The sequence below is a fragment of the Watersipora subatra genome, chromosome 9, assembly GCF_963576615.1.
Source record: "Watersipora subatra chromosome 9, tzWatSuba1.1, whole genome shotgun sequence".
Classification (NCBI taxonomy): Eukaryota; Metazoa; Bryozoa; class Gymnolaemata; order Cheilostomatida; family Watersiporidae; genus Watersipora; species Watersipora subatra.
In genome coordinates, this window is record NC_088716.1 from 34,252,042 (window position 1) to 34,269,862 (window position 17,821).

Here is a 17,821-nt window from a genome sequence, read left to right on the forward strand (position 1 = left end):
TCTCCTTGGCTATAAGGGGTTCTACCTTTTTCAAATATCAGATCGAATTGCTTGCGTGTCATTCGGAAATAATTTCTAAATGTTCCAACACGATTTGATGGAAGTCCACTGTCATCATCATCGTTATCGTCATCATCAAGTATCAGTAGTGGCACAGTGGCATAATAAGCACCACTCCTTTGCCTTGAGCTTGTAATAGGGCCTGTCCATGTACGATTCTTCCGCCTATCTGAATGGTTCTGCATAAAACACATGAGAAGATTGAGACCACTAAATGACGGAATAATATCATCATTAAACATACTCACACTCTGACCAACAATTTTTGTACCAGCCATCACCGAAAATTGACCTCAGTGAAGCTATTGAAAACCATTAGCAGTTATATTATAGTATTGAATGTAATAATAATATTATTTAAATAAATAGTAGTAGACTAGACTGGTACATATGTTGATAGCAGTCGTGACACGCAAACGTACACTAAAAAGCTACTTGCGTACACACAAAACAATAACTAATAACTAGTACTACTACTACCACCAAACAACAAAATAAATATATCAAACAAACCTGTTCTTCCTCCTCCATCATACAGACTGTCAGAGCTGCCGCAGCCGATCCTGCCATCAACAAAATTTCATCTTTATCGGAAGACTCCATACGGCATACAGAAGTTGCTTCTAGCGGTAGTAGTAAGAGCAGCAGTAGTAGTCTAGTACTAGTATATAATTTTCCACATTAGGCGCGTTGATTTTTATGTGTACTAATCTTCGCGTGGTCGGGTGAAGGTCAGAACGGCGAAGCGCTGTGATTGGCTGTTGATACCGGCAAAAATAGTTCGATCGTTGCAGTGTAAAGGGGGAGTCGGGGTCAGTACCCATGCATGAAATGTCTGAGGTACATGTCTGAGTCGGGGTATTGGCAGCTAATTGGAGTCGGTGTCGGCCAGTGTAAACGCACCATTAGTTGAACATGCAATTTGCAATTGAGCCAATTAATGCAGTGGCGGTAGCAATGGCATCTTCAACAAAACGAACCATTCCCAGAGTTACAATGGAAGCCTCACAAAGTAAACGAAATAGAAACGAATCTACAAGAAAATTCCAAGATGAGTGGACCCTAAAATATGCATTCATTTTTAGGCATGGCAAACCGCAATGTCTATTGTGCCAGGAAACGATCTTCGCTAACAAGAAGACGAACATCAAACGACATCATTCGACAAGCACAGAGAGTTTACTGCAACATTTCCACTGGGATCTTTAGCTGGACATCAAAAGCTAGATAAACTTCAAAAATCACTAACTTCTTCAGAAAATATGCTAGTTTCTTTCACAGCTAATGATAAACGCGCTACAGAGGCTTCTTTACGAGTCTCAAAGATTCTAGCAAAAGCAATGCTTCCCTATTCTCATGCTGAGATTGTAAAAGAATGCATGGTTGAGGCTATTGAAACACTTTCCAGATAAGTGTGATGTGATTGGTAAAATGGAGGCAATACCACTTTCTAGGAAAACTGCTACTGGTAGAATTGAAGGCATTAATGATTATGTAAGACTTTGCTAACCCATATAGACCAGGCAGATTACTTTTCAATAGCTATTGATAAATCTAATGATATAATGGATGTAGCTCAACTAGTGATCTTTGTATGGTATGTAAGTTACTTTGTACACTAACAACTGGTAATGTCATTTTTACCATGCATTTGCAAGCTGAAGTCATACAAGTGCATTTTAAAAGACAGTAAAGAGAGAACACAACTCCAAGTAGAAAATGTTGCACTCATTTTATGATAATTGTTTCAAAGTAACTAACCCACACGAAAACTAGTTTCTTACTACCGTAAGTAAAATAAGCAAGCTGCGTCTTTGAAAAGAATATACATAAGGATAGAGTTTTAACGAAGAGAAATCTGCTGCAAACTGAATTTGAACTCATATTCTTCAGTTCTGCGGACATCCATATACCGTATCCAATTCACTACAATATTCTGCAAATCATGTTTTGCATTATCTTCAACAATATAATTTTATTATATAATTTTTACAAGCAAAAAGATTTTCATCTCGGCATAAAGCTTTTATTAAAAATATCAAGTCATGGCCACTCACATAGTTTTAGCTGATACAATAAGACAAATTCATCTACTGCAGCAAACTCAAACAAAACATCATGGTTTATGCAGCACACATTCAAGTCTCTCTTTCCCCTTTATGGCAGTTTCCACACTGACAATGCTGCTTCGGCGGGTGGGACCACATAAACATCCTGTAATCAGTAAAACAAATGCAATAAATATATGTCATTCATAGATGTCATTCTAACGCGTATCTACTGAAAGCTTTCAAATTGGGAGTTTAACAAAGGCACAAGTACGCCAAGCCAACGATTCGAAGCTTTGGTTCTGGAAGTTGAAGATTTGCATTGATCAATCGATTTTCTTCACTTTCTACAAGTGAGAAGTGAACATGTAATGTCAAATGATAAATCTAATTTACTAGATAAAACTGCCACAGAAAATTTGAAGCAAGATTTAATGTAGCTAGGTGAACCGATAAAAAAATATAAAACGATGATTAGTAATAGCAAAAAGTTATAATTTTATTAATTAGTACATGTATTAATGAGTACTAAAATATTACCCTTAGTATATTCATCAATCTAAGCCATGGTATTGCTAGATGCTATGGATTAAAGAGAAGCCGTCAATAACTCACTGTACATACCTATCTCGCACGCGCAGGAAATTACATTTTAGCCTCAAACAGGGAAATATAATCTGAATGTAAACTCAACAGGAAACTCTATAGGAGACTCAAAGTAAAAGATAAATTTACCTCCATTCTCCGAGCTTCCTCCGTAGAACTTTAACAACCTGATGCCCAGAAAACTCGGAGTCACCTTCGCAGTAACTTCACAGCAATTTTTACAATTATGTTGTTCGCCAATAAAACGTGTTGATCGAGTAATTCATCAAAGTAACGATGTTAATTAATTTAGTAAATATCGATGTCCATGCGATTTAATAATAGAGTAAAATCCCTAAATTTGTGATCGCAGACCATGTGTTTTACGAGTGATAATATTTATTACGACCTATATAAAAATTTCGCGCTGATGATTGGCTAATGAAGCGACCTTATATTTATCGTTCATGGTTTCTTTTCCGATGTATCACTAGTGACGTCACGAAAGAAGCACCCACTGGAACATGAGCTCTTTAAAAGGGGGCCTCATTCAAATGCATATATCTCTGGACAGGGTTAGTCTACAAAGACAAAAATGGCATCAAATTGTAGCTGATGTTTTAGCTTTTTATGGGTTTTAATTTCATTAAATCGAATTTTTTGACGTAACCACATCTTTAAAGGACTTTGTAATATGAAGATACCTCTCCACAAATGCGTATCCGTAACAACAGATGGCGCACCAGCCGTGGTTGGAAGAGATCAAGGTGTCATTGCTAGATTGAAGGCTATGCCATCAATGCTAGCATTTTATTGCATCATCCACCCAACAGTTTTATGCGTAAAACTAAATGATCACTTTCAACAGCTAATGTGTACGGCTATGAAGATGATCAACTTCCTTAGAAGTCAATCAGTTCTCAGACACTTAAGGAAGTTTCTCAAAGAAAGCGATGCCACTTGTGAAGATTTACTAACATACAATAACATTAGATGGCTAAGTAAGGGAAATGCTCTGTCGAGGTTGTGGAGTACTCGTCAGGAGCTAACCTCTTTTCTAAATACATGCACAAGCCTGAATGCAAGACAGTTTCATGAGATGATGAGCTCTTCTAAAGATATGAGTGACCTTGCCTTCCTTGTTGACACCTGTGGCCATTTGAATGATTTGAACCTTAAGCTTCAAGAGAAGAACAAGACTATCATTAACACACTGCCAGCTGTTCAAGCCCTCTAAATTGAATTGGAGTTGCTTCTGGTGGATGTGCAAGGTGATATGCTTCACTTTCCTACTCTACAAGCATTTTAGATGACAATAAAGAAATGGCGTCTTGTACAGCTGAGTACACTCACTTTATAGAAAAGCTGCAACAAGAGTTTAGCAATCGATTTAGTCAGTTTCAATCATTGAAACATATGATACAACTCATAAAAGCACATCAGAAGGCAAAGCCTAATGGAGAGTGGGTTACTCAGTTCCGTCAGTTGCCATTGAAAAGTGCTAATGTCTCATCTCTGCAACTGGATTTGTGTAACCTCAAAGGCATAGATATAGATGAAATTTAGGAAGGGTTCTACTTGAAAGCTTCAACAAAGGCTGAATATCCACAGCTTGCTCAACTAAGAAGATGGTTGTACACTGTGTTTGCTGTCACATATATAAGTGAATCAGCATTTTCATACATGAATAATACCAAGGGCAAGTTGAGATCCACTTTGACCCAAGATCACTTGTACCAGCTCCTAAGAATAGCATGATGTAGTAGAGAGCCAGACTACCAAGAGATAATGAGCAGCCATAAACGATTCCATGTATCTCACTAAACTTTAAAATATACAAAGCTCTTTAGGCTCACTTCAACATTATTCAATGTTATTGTAAAAGTATTTTAATAAATAAATTTAATTACAATACCACTACCAAACTTGTATTATCAGTATGAAATGTTATAATGTAGCTCTTCATGAAATGCTATACTGTCATACAAAGCTCTTTAGGCTCACTTTAACATTATTCAATGCTATTGTAAAAGTATTCTAATAAATAACTTTTATTACAACCACTACCAAACTTGTATTATTAGCATAAAATGTTATACTGATACACATATTATGCGGCTCCCAAAAATCTTGCAACTTTGAAATTTGGCTCTTTGAGAAAAAACTTTGCCCACCCCTGTAATACAGTCACACGTGCAGGCTTAAGTGCAAATAAATTATAGAGCTACGCAATTCGAAACTATAGGCAAGTTGAATTGTACCGAGCAATTAATAGCCAGAACAAGACAGGAAAACTGGGAATACAGCGAATTTATGGCGGCAACTATTTCCCACGTGCGCCGGATAACCATAATTATAGGCTGTAATTAAATAGGTCGTAGACCATTGAACTCAAACACCTAGAATGGCCAAGGTCATTCCAAGAGTTTGGAGTTCAATGCCGTAAACCGAGGCAGTTTATAAACTTTATGTTGCATTTCCGTTGGCATATTTTTTCATTGGCAATTTTTTGCGCTTGTCGTATAGATTTGATAATGTCGAGTTCCTATCTAATGAGTTACAGTGCTCACAATTTTTACCTGTCGGAAAAATCTGAGGTCGGTAAAGCCTTACATCAAACCGTTATTGGCGCTTTACTGAGTGAGTCACAATTTGTCCATTTATTACGAAGGTCATGATCAAAGCATCGCCATCTAAAATTTACTTTTCTCAACACGCATGCACGGTTTGAGCTTTGACATGGCTTGTGTAGCCTACATAAATGGTTCTGAAAAAATTATTTGACAACATTGACTGAGCACACAAATCACACACTTAGTCACTGTTTAAAAGCTGAAAAAATACTTTTTAAAGAGCTTAAAAGAGCTGTTTTTAATGGTGTATACCTTCAGGTTGTGTCAGGTTATATGTCTATAAATTGACACAAAGAAATGGTAAAATAAAATAGTAAATTGGTACAATTAAGAAGGTATATATATATAGTTTACATGTACGTGTTGCAATCACAGGATGTAGAATGTTAGCAAATGGATAGAATACGAATTTTACTTACCTACTGACATCCTAAATCACTGCAAAGTAATAATGAAAAAAAGTTGCTACTCTGCGTCTACGAAAGGAATCTTATTGCATGAGGAGATAATCCTAAAACATGATTTTTATCAAATTTTTTACAGAAGTGGAAATGGCAGCAAGATTATTGTAGCTGATTATGTTCTAAATGAGCTATCTACCTTTAGTATTAGTATGAGTCCAAGTCTCCTTATATATGGATAGTGGTCACTTCAGTTGTGTTTGTCGTTAGGTGCAGAGGACTCTGGTTAGCTGGTGCTATAGTGTGTTCTTCACTGTCTACGCGAGGGTCGATGCCGATAGGTGGGAGGTAGTCTAGTGATGGTTAGGTTACGGTTCTAAAACAAGGCTAATCCAACGCTATAGTTCATGTAACGATGCCTTATATATATATATATATATATATATATATAAACTATAAATTCCTAAGAATTATGGGCTAGTATTACTAAAATTAGAGTGCTCAACAAATATATTGGAGCAGCTATATACTAATAAATTATTTAAAAGCAATACTTATCTTTTTTTTCCAGCTACTGTCAGTTTCATGATATTCTCATTCGTCAGGCTGTGTTGGAACGCAGCCTGACGAATGAGAATATCATGAAACTGACAGTAGCTGGAAAAAAAAGATAAGTATTGCTTTTAAATAATTTATTAGTATATATATATATATATATATATATATATATATATATATATATATATATATATATATATAGAGGGTTGGTTGGTAACGATGCCTTATATATATATATATATATATATATAAACTATAAATTCCTAAGAATTATGGGCTAGTATTACTAAAATTAGAGTGCTCAACAAATATATTGGAGCAGCTATATACTAATAAATTATTTAAAAGCAATACTTATCTTTTTTTTCCAGCTACTGTCAGTTTCATGATATTCTCATTCGTCAGGCTGTGTTGGAACGCAGCCTGACGAATGAGAATATCATGAAACTGACAGTAGCTGGAAAAAAAAGATAAGTATTGCTTTTAAATAATTTATTAGTATATATATATATATATATATATATATATATATATATATATATACTGTAGAGGGTTGGTTGGAGGTGTACGTAGAGTACCGTATATATATATATATATATATACGGTACTCTACGTACACCTCCAACCAACCCTCTACAGTCTGGGTTAGGGTTAGAATAGCAGTCTAGACGTAAGATATTACGATACAATATACATGTTGATCGATCAACTGTTAGTGTACAATTAACTGATGTTGCTTCCTTAGTTGCTAGACATACATGTAGAATGAATGACTATCAAGATACTTCTAAATAAATGGATGTACTGAATAGGAGTTGTGTTCCTACTATAGTTTTGTTATGGATTGAGTAGATAATTCCTAACTCCACAGTCAAATGATAAGAATATTTTACACGCATGCCGCACGTAAACAATGGTTGTTAAAGGTTGACTTGCAACAAAATTCACATTACAGTTATTTGGTATCAAAAGATTCGCCATGTTTTACTCTGTTGTATGGTAGGTGCCAAATATGTGGAAATGTGGTTAAAAGCTCTTAAAAGCTCAAAAACAAAAAGCCGCCGTAGATTGGAATCTTTTGATTTCGATGACGTATCCGTGGAGTTTGGTTATTGTCTTGTCACGTGATGTTCCCGCGTGAATTGAAAGGCCAATACATAGCTCAATATCAAACTTATCGTAGCAATAGTTTATGACAAACACTTCGGGTTTTACCTAAGACCCCCGTATCAAATATAGATGCTCGCTACTTTACAGTTTCAGCTTGGCCATTCCGCCCGACAATTCAACATATGTGTACATGTCCAAGTTGCGATCATAAAAAATGTCAATTTCTGAAGAGTTAAGGCCCTAGCGTTTCGAGCCTGACGCTCTATCTGAAGAAAATCTTCAACAGATTCAAACCTCCCAGCAAGTAAGCACCGCCACTAGCCAGCTCTTATGTGCCAAGCTAGCTAGTAGTAATAGTTTTAGCTTGAGAGTTATAGAACGAATATTATTATATATGTGATTTTAGCGATGATAATTATCGCTTCATATTGCGAAAAAATAATTACAGATTTTTCTCGAATGACAACATTAACAATTTTAATATTTAAATCTAAAGCTGCACTGATATACTGTTGGATAACATCGACCTGATGTATTAGCTATGGTTGCATAGACATAATTGTTCATTTCTTTAGGAGCTAATACCACCGGCTAGAGTGGTGTCTCTGCAAGCGCTGTCAAGACATGCCATCTCTTCCTGAATGTGTGTGCTGCCATGATGCTGAGTTTGCGCATCATCTTCATGACCGCGGGGAGCATGAATGCCTGTGTATGCATCCTGTTGTGGACGAACTTGTGGCGCCTATACCCCTTGAGTTGGGATGGAATAATCACTTGCGATATCATAGTGAGTTGGATTTTCATTTAATGCCAACAACACCAAAGCTATGCTAATGTGTCAAGCATTATCTACAATTCTTGTGTTACACATTTAATGCATCGGTTGAACACACATATTCTGAACTCGTGGAACACAAGGAGAACTGTTATATTTGGCTTGTACACTTACTACAGTAGAGAGTGTATTAGTTTTGTGATTTTATTATATAAAGATCGAGATAATTTTGATGATCAGCAATTATTGTTTTTCAATAATTGTTTTGGTAGATAATCTATTCCCATTTGGAGAGCCATCGCCAAATGCTCGGAAAAGGTTGTGTGCATACCGCAATCTTGTGTTTTGGTTTATGCCGCAAATCTTGTTTGCAAGTCTGCAAACTCTTCTTCATCATCCGTTGGTGGGAAAAGAGCCCGAATCTTAGACACCAAGCAGGCAGGTAGAGGCCATCGCTCACCACGACGAATTTGCGGCATAAGCCAAAACACAAGCTTGCGGTAGGCACACAACCTTTGTAACAACATCCGTTGTAATGGACCTACCTCTCAGGCCGTGGGAAATTAGATCGGACTGGCATCGCTTGAAGTCTTCCAGTTTCATGGCTTAGAGCTGGTGGTCTCCGTTGACTGCAAAGTAAAAAAAGTTACGACCAACAATCACTTTCACATTATTTGATGGAATTATTTAGCTAGATCAGCAACTTCATGTTTATGGATTGATAACTACTAAACAATTTGGGTTTTTGTCAGGCTGTGAAGTAAAAACTGTCAAAGTTTTACCTTGACAAGATGGCTGCTGACTATTAAACCACAGCTCTCTGATCCATCATAGTGTAGGACCCGTATAGTGCGCAATGCTCCGGACTATCGCATCTACCGTCACCTGCCAAATCAAGCTCCCAATCGATTGCTGCCATCAATCCCTTGTTATGCAGGGTGTACTGCTCAGCAATACACTGTAAAATATTATAAAACTTTATTATACAAGATTAATTTGTATCATTATCATTAGTCTAAAAATGTAGAATCCTTTTCCCCCCTTTTTGTGTTATATTATGATGAAGAATCAGAATTTTAAATTATAATATATTTCGCTTGAAGGATGACATGTTTTCATTTCAAGAAAAAAATTGTTTCCAAATGTCGTTATTCAATTAGTGTGCCTAGCTTTTACTCACATTTTCCAAGTTTATGGGTAAATATTAACACTCAAACCATTCAAGTATTCTCTTCGTTGGTAGAGGCAAACGCTGTGGCTTGGTATCGCGATGTTCAGGAGCAACAGAAAATGGAGGTTCTGCGTAAGGCATCCGCCAGAAAAGAGTGATGCAGCTGCCAGCAGGGGGTTGACGACGAGAGCTCTGTTCACCTTGGCAGTTGTTCCCCAAGTGTACGATTGGTGACAGGAGGCACATGTAACCTTGAACTCTACCCATCCGCTTTCTCGCACCAGGGGAGGGCGGGGATATGAGCAGGGGAGGGCGCAGGCGTGACAGTGAAATAGTCGCTGGAGTGCTGTCACACTTACTATTATTTTCTCCTCTTTGAAGGAGGATTCGGGTCTGAAATCACAACACAATAGTTGACTTGCAATAAGGTTTGTACAACATCATTTCCTGATATTATATCATATTTGCTTGATCAGAAAAAGAATAAATATATAGCCATGCAATCATGACACAGATTTTACAAAACCTTATCAGAATCCATGATATTGTAAACATACAAATGTGTGTAATAACTCTATGGATATTCTTTATATTTTGTCAAGTTTGGTTAAGTTCAGCTCTATCTTACATGTAATTGGAGAGTGTTTGACGCTGGCCAACATAGCCCTCAAACTCTTCCCAGTCTTCAGTGGTTGGCACAAACTCTTCATCATCTAATACTAATCATCTATTAATATTAATATCCTATTAACGATGATACTAAAAATGACAATAACTATTTTATATAACATATCTATAAGTGAGTGGGGTTAAGAAATTTGGCGAAATTAATCGTGAAACTTATGTAACATTATTTTATCATTTATAGATTAATATATTACGTTTTACAGCTAGATATGCAGTATGAATTAGTTTTGTTATTATAATAAGAATAATACACGTAATTAAAAAGATAAAATACTAATAATATCATATTACAATTAAATGACATTAATATTGTTATATTAAATATAGATTAATACAGTAGTATTAGGAGAATACTAGAAAATAACCCAAGTTACTACTACTAATACAAGTAGTTCATAAAATAAATGACTCACGTGCTTTGGTGACATGTGGAGTATGCAAACAGGTTAGAAAAAATCTCGTCTTTGAAATGGCTAAAACAAAGGTAAGAATGAGCAGGCGAATAAATAAAGTTTGTCACATCCAGCTTCACCCAGTTGCTTCACGCCCGGTGAAGGTCTGGTCTTTTCTCTGCTCTTGGCCAAGAAAAAAGGTGCTTGCCAGCTGCACAAACACTATGTGTCGCGTTAGACATGACGAATTGGAATTAACAAGTTTAATACAAGAAAGCGTGTTTGCTATTTGCGATAGATCTTGAACTGAAACTAACATTATCTGATCATGTGACATACAATTCCCGTCATATGGCGCGAACAATTTCTACAGCATTTTTCGACCATCATAGCGGACCAAAAGGCTCATCATTTTTATCAGAGGATGATATGCAATCGTTCAAGCTAAGTTTAAAATGTTAAACATATTTTTATGCTAAGTTTTGAGATATCAGTGCTCAAAGTTGCAGCATTACGATGCCGATAAAATAGGTGCGTAAGAATAATAGACATGGTTTTTGTTGCATGCGTGAAGTATATTTGTGAAAATCTTTCGACGAATGCATGAAAGTGTAAACATAAACCATCTCGCACACATACGTCACATTTTAGCTGTTTTGGAAAACGAATCCAAACTACGGCGGTCTTGTGTGGCTGCAATTTTCTGTTCGTTTTTGAGCTTTTAAGAGCTTTTAATCACATTCCCACATATTTGGCACCTACTACACAACATAGTAAGACATGGCGAATCTTTTGATACCAAATAACTGTAATGTTAATTTTGTTGCAAGCCAACCTTTAAGATGCCTATTTGTTTCCATTAGTGGTAGATAGTATATGCTGTAGGAATGAATTGTAACTGCTAAGTATTCTACCTATCAACTAATCTCTTGACATTTACGCGTGTGGAAACATCGCGAAATTGGAAAATTAGTCTCAATCACAGCAGAGATTTTCACCGAAAGGGGATGCCTATGGAACTTTAATTCTCGAGCACTTTTGTGTGATCCGTCCGCGATAGGAATCTAGCACCCCAAATGAGCACGCCCGCGGGAAGTAGGAATGTTGCGTTTACTCACCAAGTACAATTGTTATCGCAACACTAAACTTGCGTCTTCCCCATCTTTAAAAAATTATTCTTCTAGCAAGCTTGAATCAGAGACCTATCATACCATGAGCACTGACCACACATATCATTGTGAAAAACCAGCAGCCAGTCACCAAGAAGCGGGCGTATCAGAATCGGACAGCATTTGTAAAATAAGGCATGAACTGAAAACAAGACTCAAGATACTCTGTCCTAGCGGTCTGTCTGTCAGTTCTTTGATCTTTAATTAAGTCAGGGGAAGAGTAGGGCAGAGATATAATCATTTGATTTTTAATTTTTTATATAACTACACTGTAACAAAATCAATCACGAACTACTTACTCTACTTGCACTTTGTGTTATCTAACTGAATACTGAACTCTCCTTTGCTTGCTCATACTAAAGACAAGCCAAGGAAAACCTTTTTTTTCATACAGTTGCTTCACAGAATAAATATCATATGCCTGCCAAGCATATTATATTATGAATCAGTCTTTTAAGTCAAGCCTACTCTGTCCAAATTACATGCAGCGCTTCATAAATTACCTCACCTTTTATAATGTACTTCGCTTTAATATGACACCCCGTTTGTCAAAATCTCCCAAAATCCATGTATTTCATTTGCCTCATTACATTAGTTGGGAGGGGGGGGGGGGTTGATGGACATTTGGCGCCAGCTACTCACCACATTGGTCAAACTAGTAATGACGAAGCAACTATATACAGTCACACTTTGACTTATGAGCTTAATGCGTTCGGAGACTGAGCTCGTATGTCAATTTAATCGCCTGTTGGTGTAACTTATTTATATATAGAACAATTAAATATATATATATATTTACTGAAAAAAATGCAAATAAAACACTCAAAACAAGATATTGTAACAGAAACAACATGTTGGTTATTGTCCTAACTTACCACATGCTTCCAAAAAGCAACAAATAAAAAATAATGCAAGGAAATGTGATTAATTAAAATGTAAAATTAAATACATACAATTGCTGCTAACGCTATCATCTGCCAGGGAGGGAGAGATAAGTTTATCCTTCATTTCAATAGTTGACTTTGATAAATTTGGATTTTATCAAAGTCTTAAAAGACCAACTTAAAAGCAAACCTAAATACAAACTTTTATTTTTAACTAAACATAATTAAAATTTCTTCGGCGTTCATCGTTTCAAGTTTCTCGCTAATTAGCTAACTTTTCCTTTGTTTTGCTCTCACGACCAGCAAGCCGTTTTAAGAGAAACCTATCTAATGACATTTGCCTTTGTCGCCGTTTCAACATGTTGCGATTAGGACGAACACAGGTGTCGTCACAAAGGGTTAATGCACGACCACTAGCCAACTTGCCCGAATGTCTATTTTTATAGTCTTGATAGATAACACCGGCCTTTTCAAATAGCATCGTTTCAGTTACGCTGTCACCGGCCAATTGTTTGTCTTTTATACAAAGCCTGAGCAGTCTCTCCATCAGCAGTAGAAGATTGCTGAGCCATTTAGAAACTATGGTTAGTCCTTTTGCAAACTAAATGCCCTGAATATAATCCTTCTGTTTAATAATTGTGGATGTATTTCTGTCATACTGCTGAGCTAGCTCAATAACGCATACACATTTCGCATATTTTTCAATAATTTTCTGTTTAATGTCAATTGTTATCATTCGCTTTTTCTTTGCATTATCTTTTATTTTACTGGCAAACTTTCGGTCTATGTGCAGTACTTTTAATTCACATAATTCTGCATTGCAAGCCGCGCACAAAAAACACATTACAAAAGTATAACCTGAGCAGATGAAAAACACAGAGTGATGCTGTTCTCATAAAACACCTCCGGCATACTTGGCAACCGACTCACGAACTCATATCTCAAACATGGCTCGTATTTTAGTGCTAAAACTTGTTTAAAAGCTGGCTCGTATCTCAAGTTTCTCATACGTTGGGGCACTCGTAGGTTGAAGTATTACTGTAGTGTATCTTTGCTATAGATCATGGTCTGAGTATGATTGTAATGTGTTCACCAATGAAGGTATTTGATGACACTTTTTGTTCTTAGAATATCCTACCTGAAGGTTTTGCCCACCACCTTTTAAAGCACGAGATGGTCAGAATAACCTCCAAGACGACCTTTGTCTTCTTCGTGAAGGAACTAAAATTAAAATCTGATATCTTGGCTTGGGAGGCCTGCAAACAACAGATGGCGCACAAAGGAAATCAGGAAATGTACAGAAAGACTCCTGTTTTGTGTAAGTTAGCACAAGTATCATAGGGATGGAAATACTCTAGTATTATTAAACCAAGTTTATTATCAGCCTACAAAGTATAACCAGAAGCGCTGGTTGTGACTCAAGAACAGATTCAATAGTTTTCTAACCTCACTACACTCGAAAGACACAAGATAGGCACAAGAGCCGAGTCCAACACACTATTCAGTTGTGAAAGAAGAACCTCAAGGGCATTGGATTGGTGCAAACGTGGTATACACTGTCATGTTCGTATTCTGCGAATCTAATATATTACTTACCTTTTTCAGCTTAGAGCTGTTTGGCAGCATCAAACACAGTACCATAACAAGCATAGCTGCAAAAGTAAACAGAAGAGGAAGCGAAAATATTCCAACATAGAAAACACTGGATGTCCAGCCATGCTCACAATAAATTTAAAGCCAAAGGGAAACATGTAAGTTAGAATATTGCAAGTCTCCCTTATCAATTGCTTTTGGAACTACCTTTTGAGGTAATGCCTGTACTTCAAACCAAAATCAGTTATCAAAATCAATTGGTAACATAAAAATTAAATAAAATATTGTTACTCATGATTATATGCCTCTAAAAGAATTTTGTAACTTGTTAAGCGACTGTTGGACTGAATTAATCAGATTAGGTAATAGAAATAAATATTTTCTGTTTCAAGAGGATGTAGTGAAGCAGTGGTTAAGCTCAATTTGGCCCACAACCTCCAAACAGCTTCTGCTGCTTCATATGGAAAGAATCGTGTCTCTGAAGAAACCACTAGACCACTAGAACAGCTTTTTGTTGACGGACATTCTCCGATCTCAGCTTCAAGTCATTTGAAAATGACTGTTGAAGAGGATGTTGTCAAACTTGCGGAAGGTCAATCATCAGGCCATCATCTAAGTTCTGCTCAAGGTAATTTGTGTGAAGGAGAGGCAATTTGAACATTGTTTATACGCTCTGCATACATTGTCTGATCCTCAAATTATTTGGTAATCCTTCAAATTGCTAGCAATTCTCATGTTTTGCATTTTAGACTTTATAACAAACTGAAAAAAAATCAAATTTGGTGAATTTCAAAAGACAACCGCAGAGATGGGAGGCTCTACAAACCAAATTGGAGAATGAGGATGTCAAGTTTTTGACAGGTCTAACAGAGCGGCCAAATGGTTGCTTCTCTGATAACTCCACTGATGGAGCGCTCACACAAGTTGAGGTCAGTTTCTAAACATTACTGCGGCTCTACATAAGTATAGTCTATGTACAGCCTGCACTTACTAGATAGGTCATAGGATTTGGTGACCCCAACCACTGATTATATTCTTCTATTAATTGTCATTCAGTGTCATTGCTATTTATTTTTTAAAGGTTATGTTCAAACTAGCAGTGAAAATAACATGCATGACACATAATCTGTTGCAGAGAGTCTGCAGAGATAGTGTTTTTAGATGCCAGTGGTGGAATGGATGGTCACCAGACCCGCCTCTTTCTACTTCTAACCCATTGCCATGGAGGAGTTGTCTAACCCATTGCCATGGAGGAGTTGTCTAACCCATTGCCATGGAGGAGTTGTCTAACCCACTGCCATGGATGAGTTGTCTAACCCATTGCCATGGAGGAATTGTCTAACCCACTGCCATGGAGGAGTCCCTTTAGGTATGAATAAAATTTAAGTACAATGTAATTCTTCATTCACTAAGAACAACCTGATTTGATGTTGTTGTTCAATACAATGCATGATATAGTTGCAAAAAGCCATGAAGGTTTTGAAATGCTAGAACATCGAAAAACCCAAACTAAACATATTGTGATTTTATTGCAGGTGCATTTTTGACCACAAGCAAAAGTGAAGATGCCATCACCATGGGATTAGACCAGATCAAACAGCCTGCTGACAGTTCTGGCTTCTATAACAGAGGTTTGTCATTATTCTTTTTTGAAGATAATTCATCTGAAACTATAATTCATTGAATATTGGTACTGGAGAAAACAATGTCGGCTGAGAGGCGGGTGAAAAAAATCCCCACTCTGCTTAGTTGATAATGAGTGAACTTGGTAGTACCCGGAACAATGCATTTCACAAGTCACATAAAAACTTCTCTTGGCAATCAGTGTTTTTGTGACAAGGAACCCATCTCTACCCTTCTTCTTGTTTGGTATGATCAACACCCATCGATCAACAATTTTAGACCTAGTTGGACCAAGGTTGTATATGGTTGATGACTCAAAGGCAGAACATGTGACCGTTAACACTGTGTTTTCAGAAAGTCGAGTGCTGCTTTGCATATTCCACATACAGCCAGCAGTGTGGAGATGGCTGTGGAACAGCCACAACAAGATCCAGTTGAGAGATCGCAACACATGCATGAAACTGTTTCGTAGTCTTCTCTACAGCAACAGTAAATCTGAATACATAAAAATGTAAGTCTAATTTATAATGCTATGTATTTGATATTTCTATTATTCAAAAAGCAATTTTCATATACTTACTGATATTTTGGAGCAAGAGTACTAAATGGAGCAGCAATGATGACCCTGTATTATGGATAATGAAAATAACAAAAGCAGAATATCAACACCATTCCTTGGTGTTGTTGTGTAGAGGTCACAGTGTTTATTTGGTGTAATTTTAGCCTATTATTCCCCAAACCGCAGGCAGGCGGGTTGGGGACTGATAGGTAGGCCAGGTGTAATTCTTTGTAATTTATTTGGCATGCTTTAAATGTATATTTGATGATATGAAATGCAGCCATTAACAGCTCCCTTAATGATTTATAGCTATGAGAGTGACCATTCGTGTCTGGCAAAATATTCAAATTATGCCAATTATCTTGGGGTGTTACATGGCAGAAGCCTTTGGGCTTTGTGCTTCCACCAGAGCAGTCTCACAAGAGGTGGCTATTAAAATAAGCTTGTTGCATGCAATTCAATGCTCCTTGCTTCTGCTCTTCATCTCCTTAGTTTTTTAGGTGTATACTTAGGCTATGGTCAATTGAATGTGGTGTTGCATTGCATGTCATTCATATAGCGTATACCACAAAGTTCAATGCTTGGCATGAGTCTGCAATTGATATTATGTAGGATAAGAGATTGCATGAAATGTTATTGTCATTTCATCTGTCTAGTTTATAATCATGTAAGCCTAAATTGTATGGCCTTATAGCTTTATTATATACTAGCTGCATTACCGGCCTACTGGAACAGATTCACGCGTAGCATAAGGTTTATTGAGAGTTGTCTTTCATACTGTATAACAACACCAAATATGCAGTCCACTGAAATTGTTGCCCTGATGTATTTATTATGTAAATTGTCTACTGAAATTGTTGCCCTGAATATGCACACACGTATTACATGTCAATAATGTTGAGGAGAATAATGGAAATCTGCAATGTGTTTCACAGCTAGATGCGTGTAAAATCTAGTAAATATTCTAGATTCATGTGTCTAGATTCATGCGTTCGTCCATACCCATCTATATTTGCAGTTGACGATCACGCACTTCTGCCGCCAAGCCCCCGCCTTGGCTGACCAGTCTTTACCCGCCGAGCAGTTGACAATCGCGCTCGTGCACTCGCCTCGCAATCAATCGCTTCGCACTCGCAATCAATCGGCCCGCACCCGACTTGCAATCAATTGACTCGCACTCGCCTTGCAATTGATCGCCTCGCACTCGCAACCAATTGCCTCGCACTCGCAACCAATCGCCTCACACTTGCAACCAATCGCCTCGCACTCGCAACCAATCGTCTCGCACTCGCAACCAATCACCTCGCAATCAATCGCCTAGCACTCAATCGCTTCGCAATCAATCGCCTCGCACTGGCCAACTCATTCATCCGGAAAGCCGCGCCTGGATACTCTCGCCGCACTCGGGGCGAAAAAGGTCTCCCGCGCATCCCCGAGTGACGCCACGGCTCTAAACCGCTAGCTGCATTACCCATCCACAGGAAAAGATTCACGTCCAGCAAGAGGTTTATCGAGAGTTGTCTTTCATACTGTAAAACAACTCCAAATATGCAGTCTACTGAAATTTTTTGCC

General features: G+C 37.3%; 2 protein-coding genes across 7 annotated transcripts in view; both read left to right on the forward strand.

Moving 5' to 3' along the window:
* Positions 1 to 3,387: 3,387 nt before the first annotated feature.
* Positions 3,388 to 3,930, forward strand: LOC137404999 (general transcription factor II-I repeat domain-containing protein 2-like). Its single transcript, XM_068091225.1, has one exon. The coding sequence runs from the start codon at positions 3,388 to 3,390 to the stop codon at positions 3,928 to 3,930; it is 543 nt and encodes a 180-aa protein (XP_067947326.1).
* Positions 3,931 to 9,649: 5,719 nt separating this feature from the next.
* Positions 9,650 to 17,821, forward strand: part of LOC137403569 (cilia- and flagella-associated protein 47-like) — a 36,051-nt gene continuing 27,879 nt past the window's right edge. For 5 of the 6 annotated variants that reach the window (XM_068089529.1, XM_068089525.1, XM_068089531.1 and 2 more), the window contains exons 1-8: positions 9,650 to 9,769; positions 13,602 to 13,791; positions 14,079 to 14,224; positions 14,459 to 14,694; positions 14,816 to 14,995; positions 15,202 to 15,435; positions 15,602 to 15,697; positions 16,044 to 16,200. The gene's annotated coding sequence lies outside the window, so the exon portion shown is untranslated. The remainder of the gene's footprint in view (positions 9,770 to 13,601; positions 13,792 to 14,078; positions 14,225 to 14,458; positions 14,695 to 14,815; positions 14,996 to 15,201; positions 15,436 to 15,601; positions 15,698 to 16,043; positions 16,201 to 17,821) is intronic. The other variant, XM_068089526.1, reaches the window with a different exon arrangement.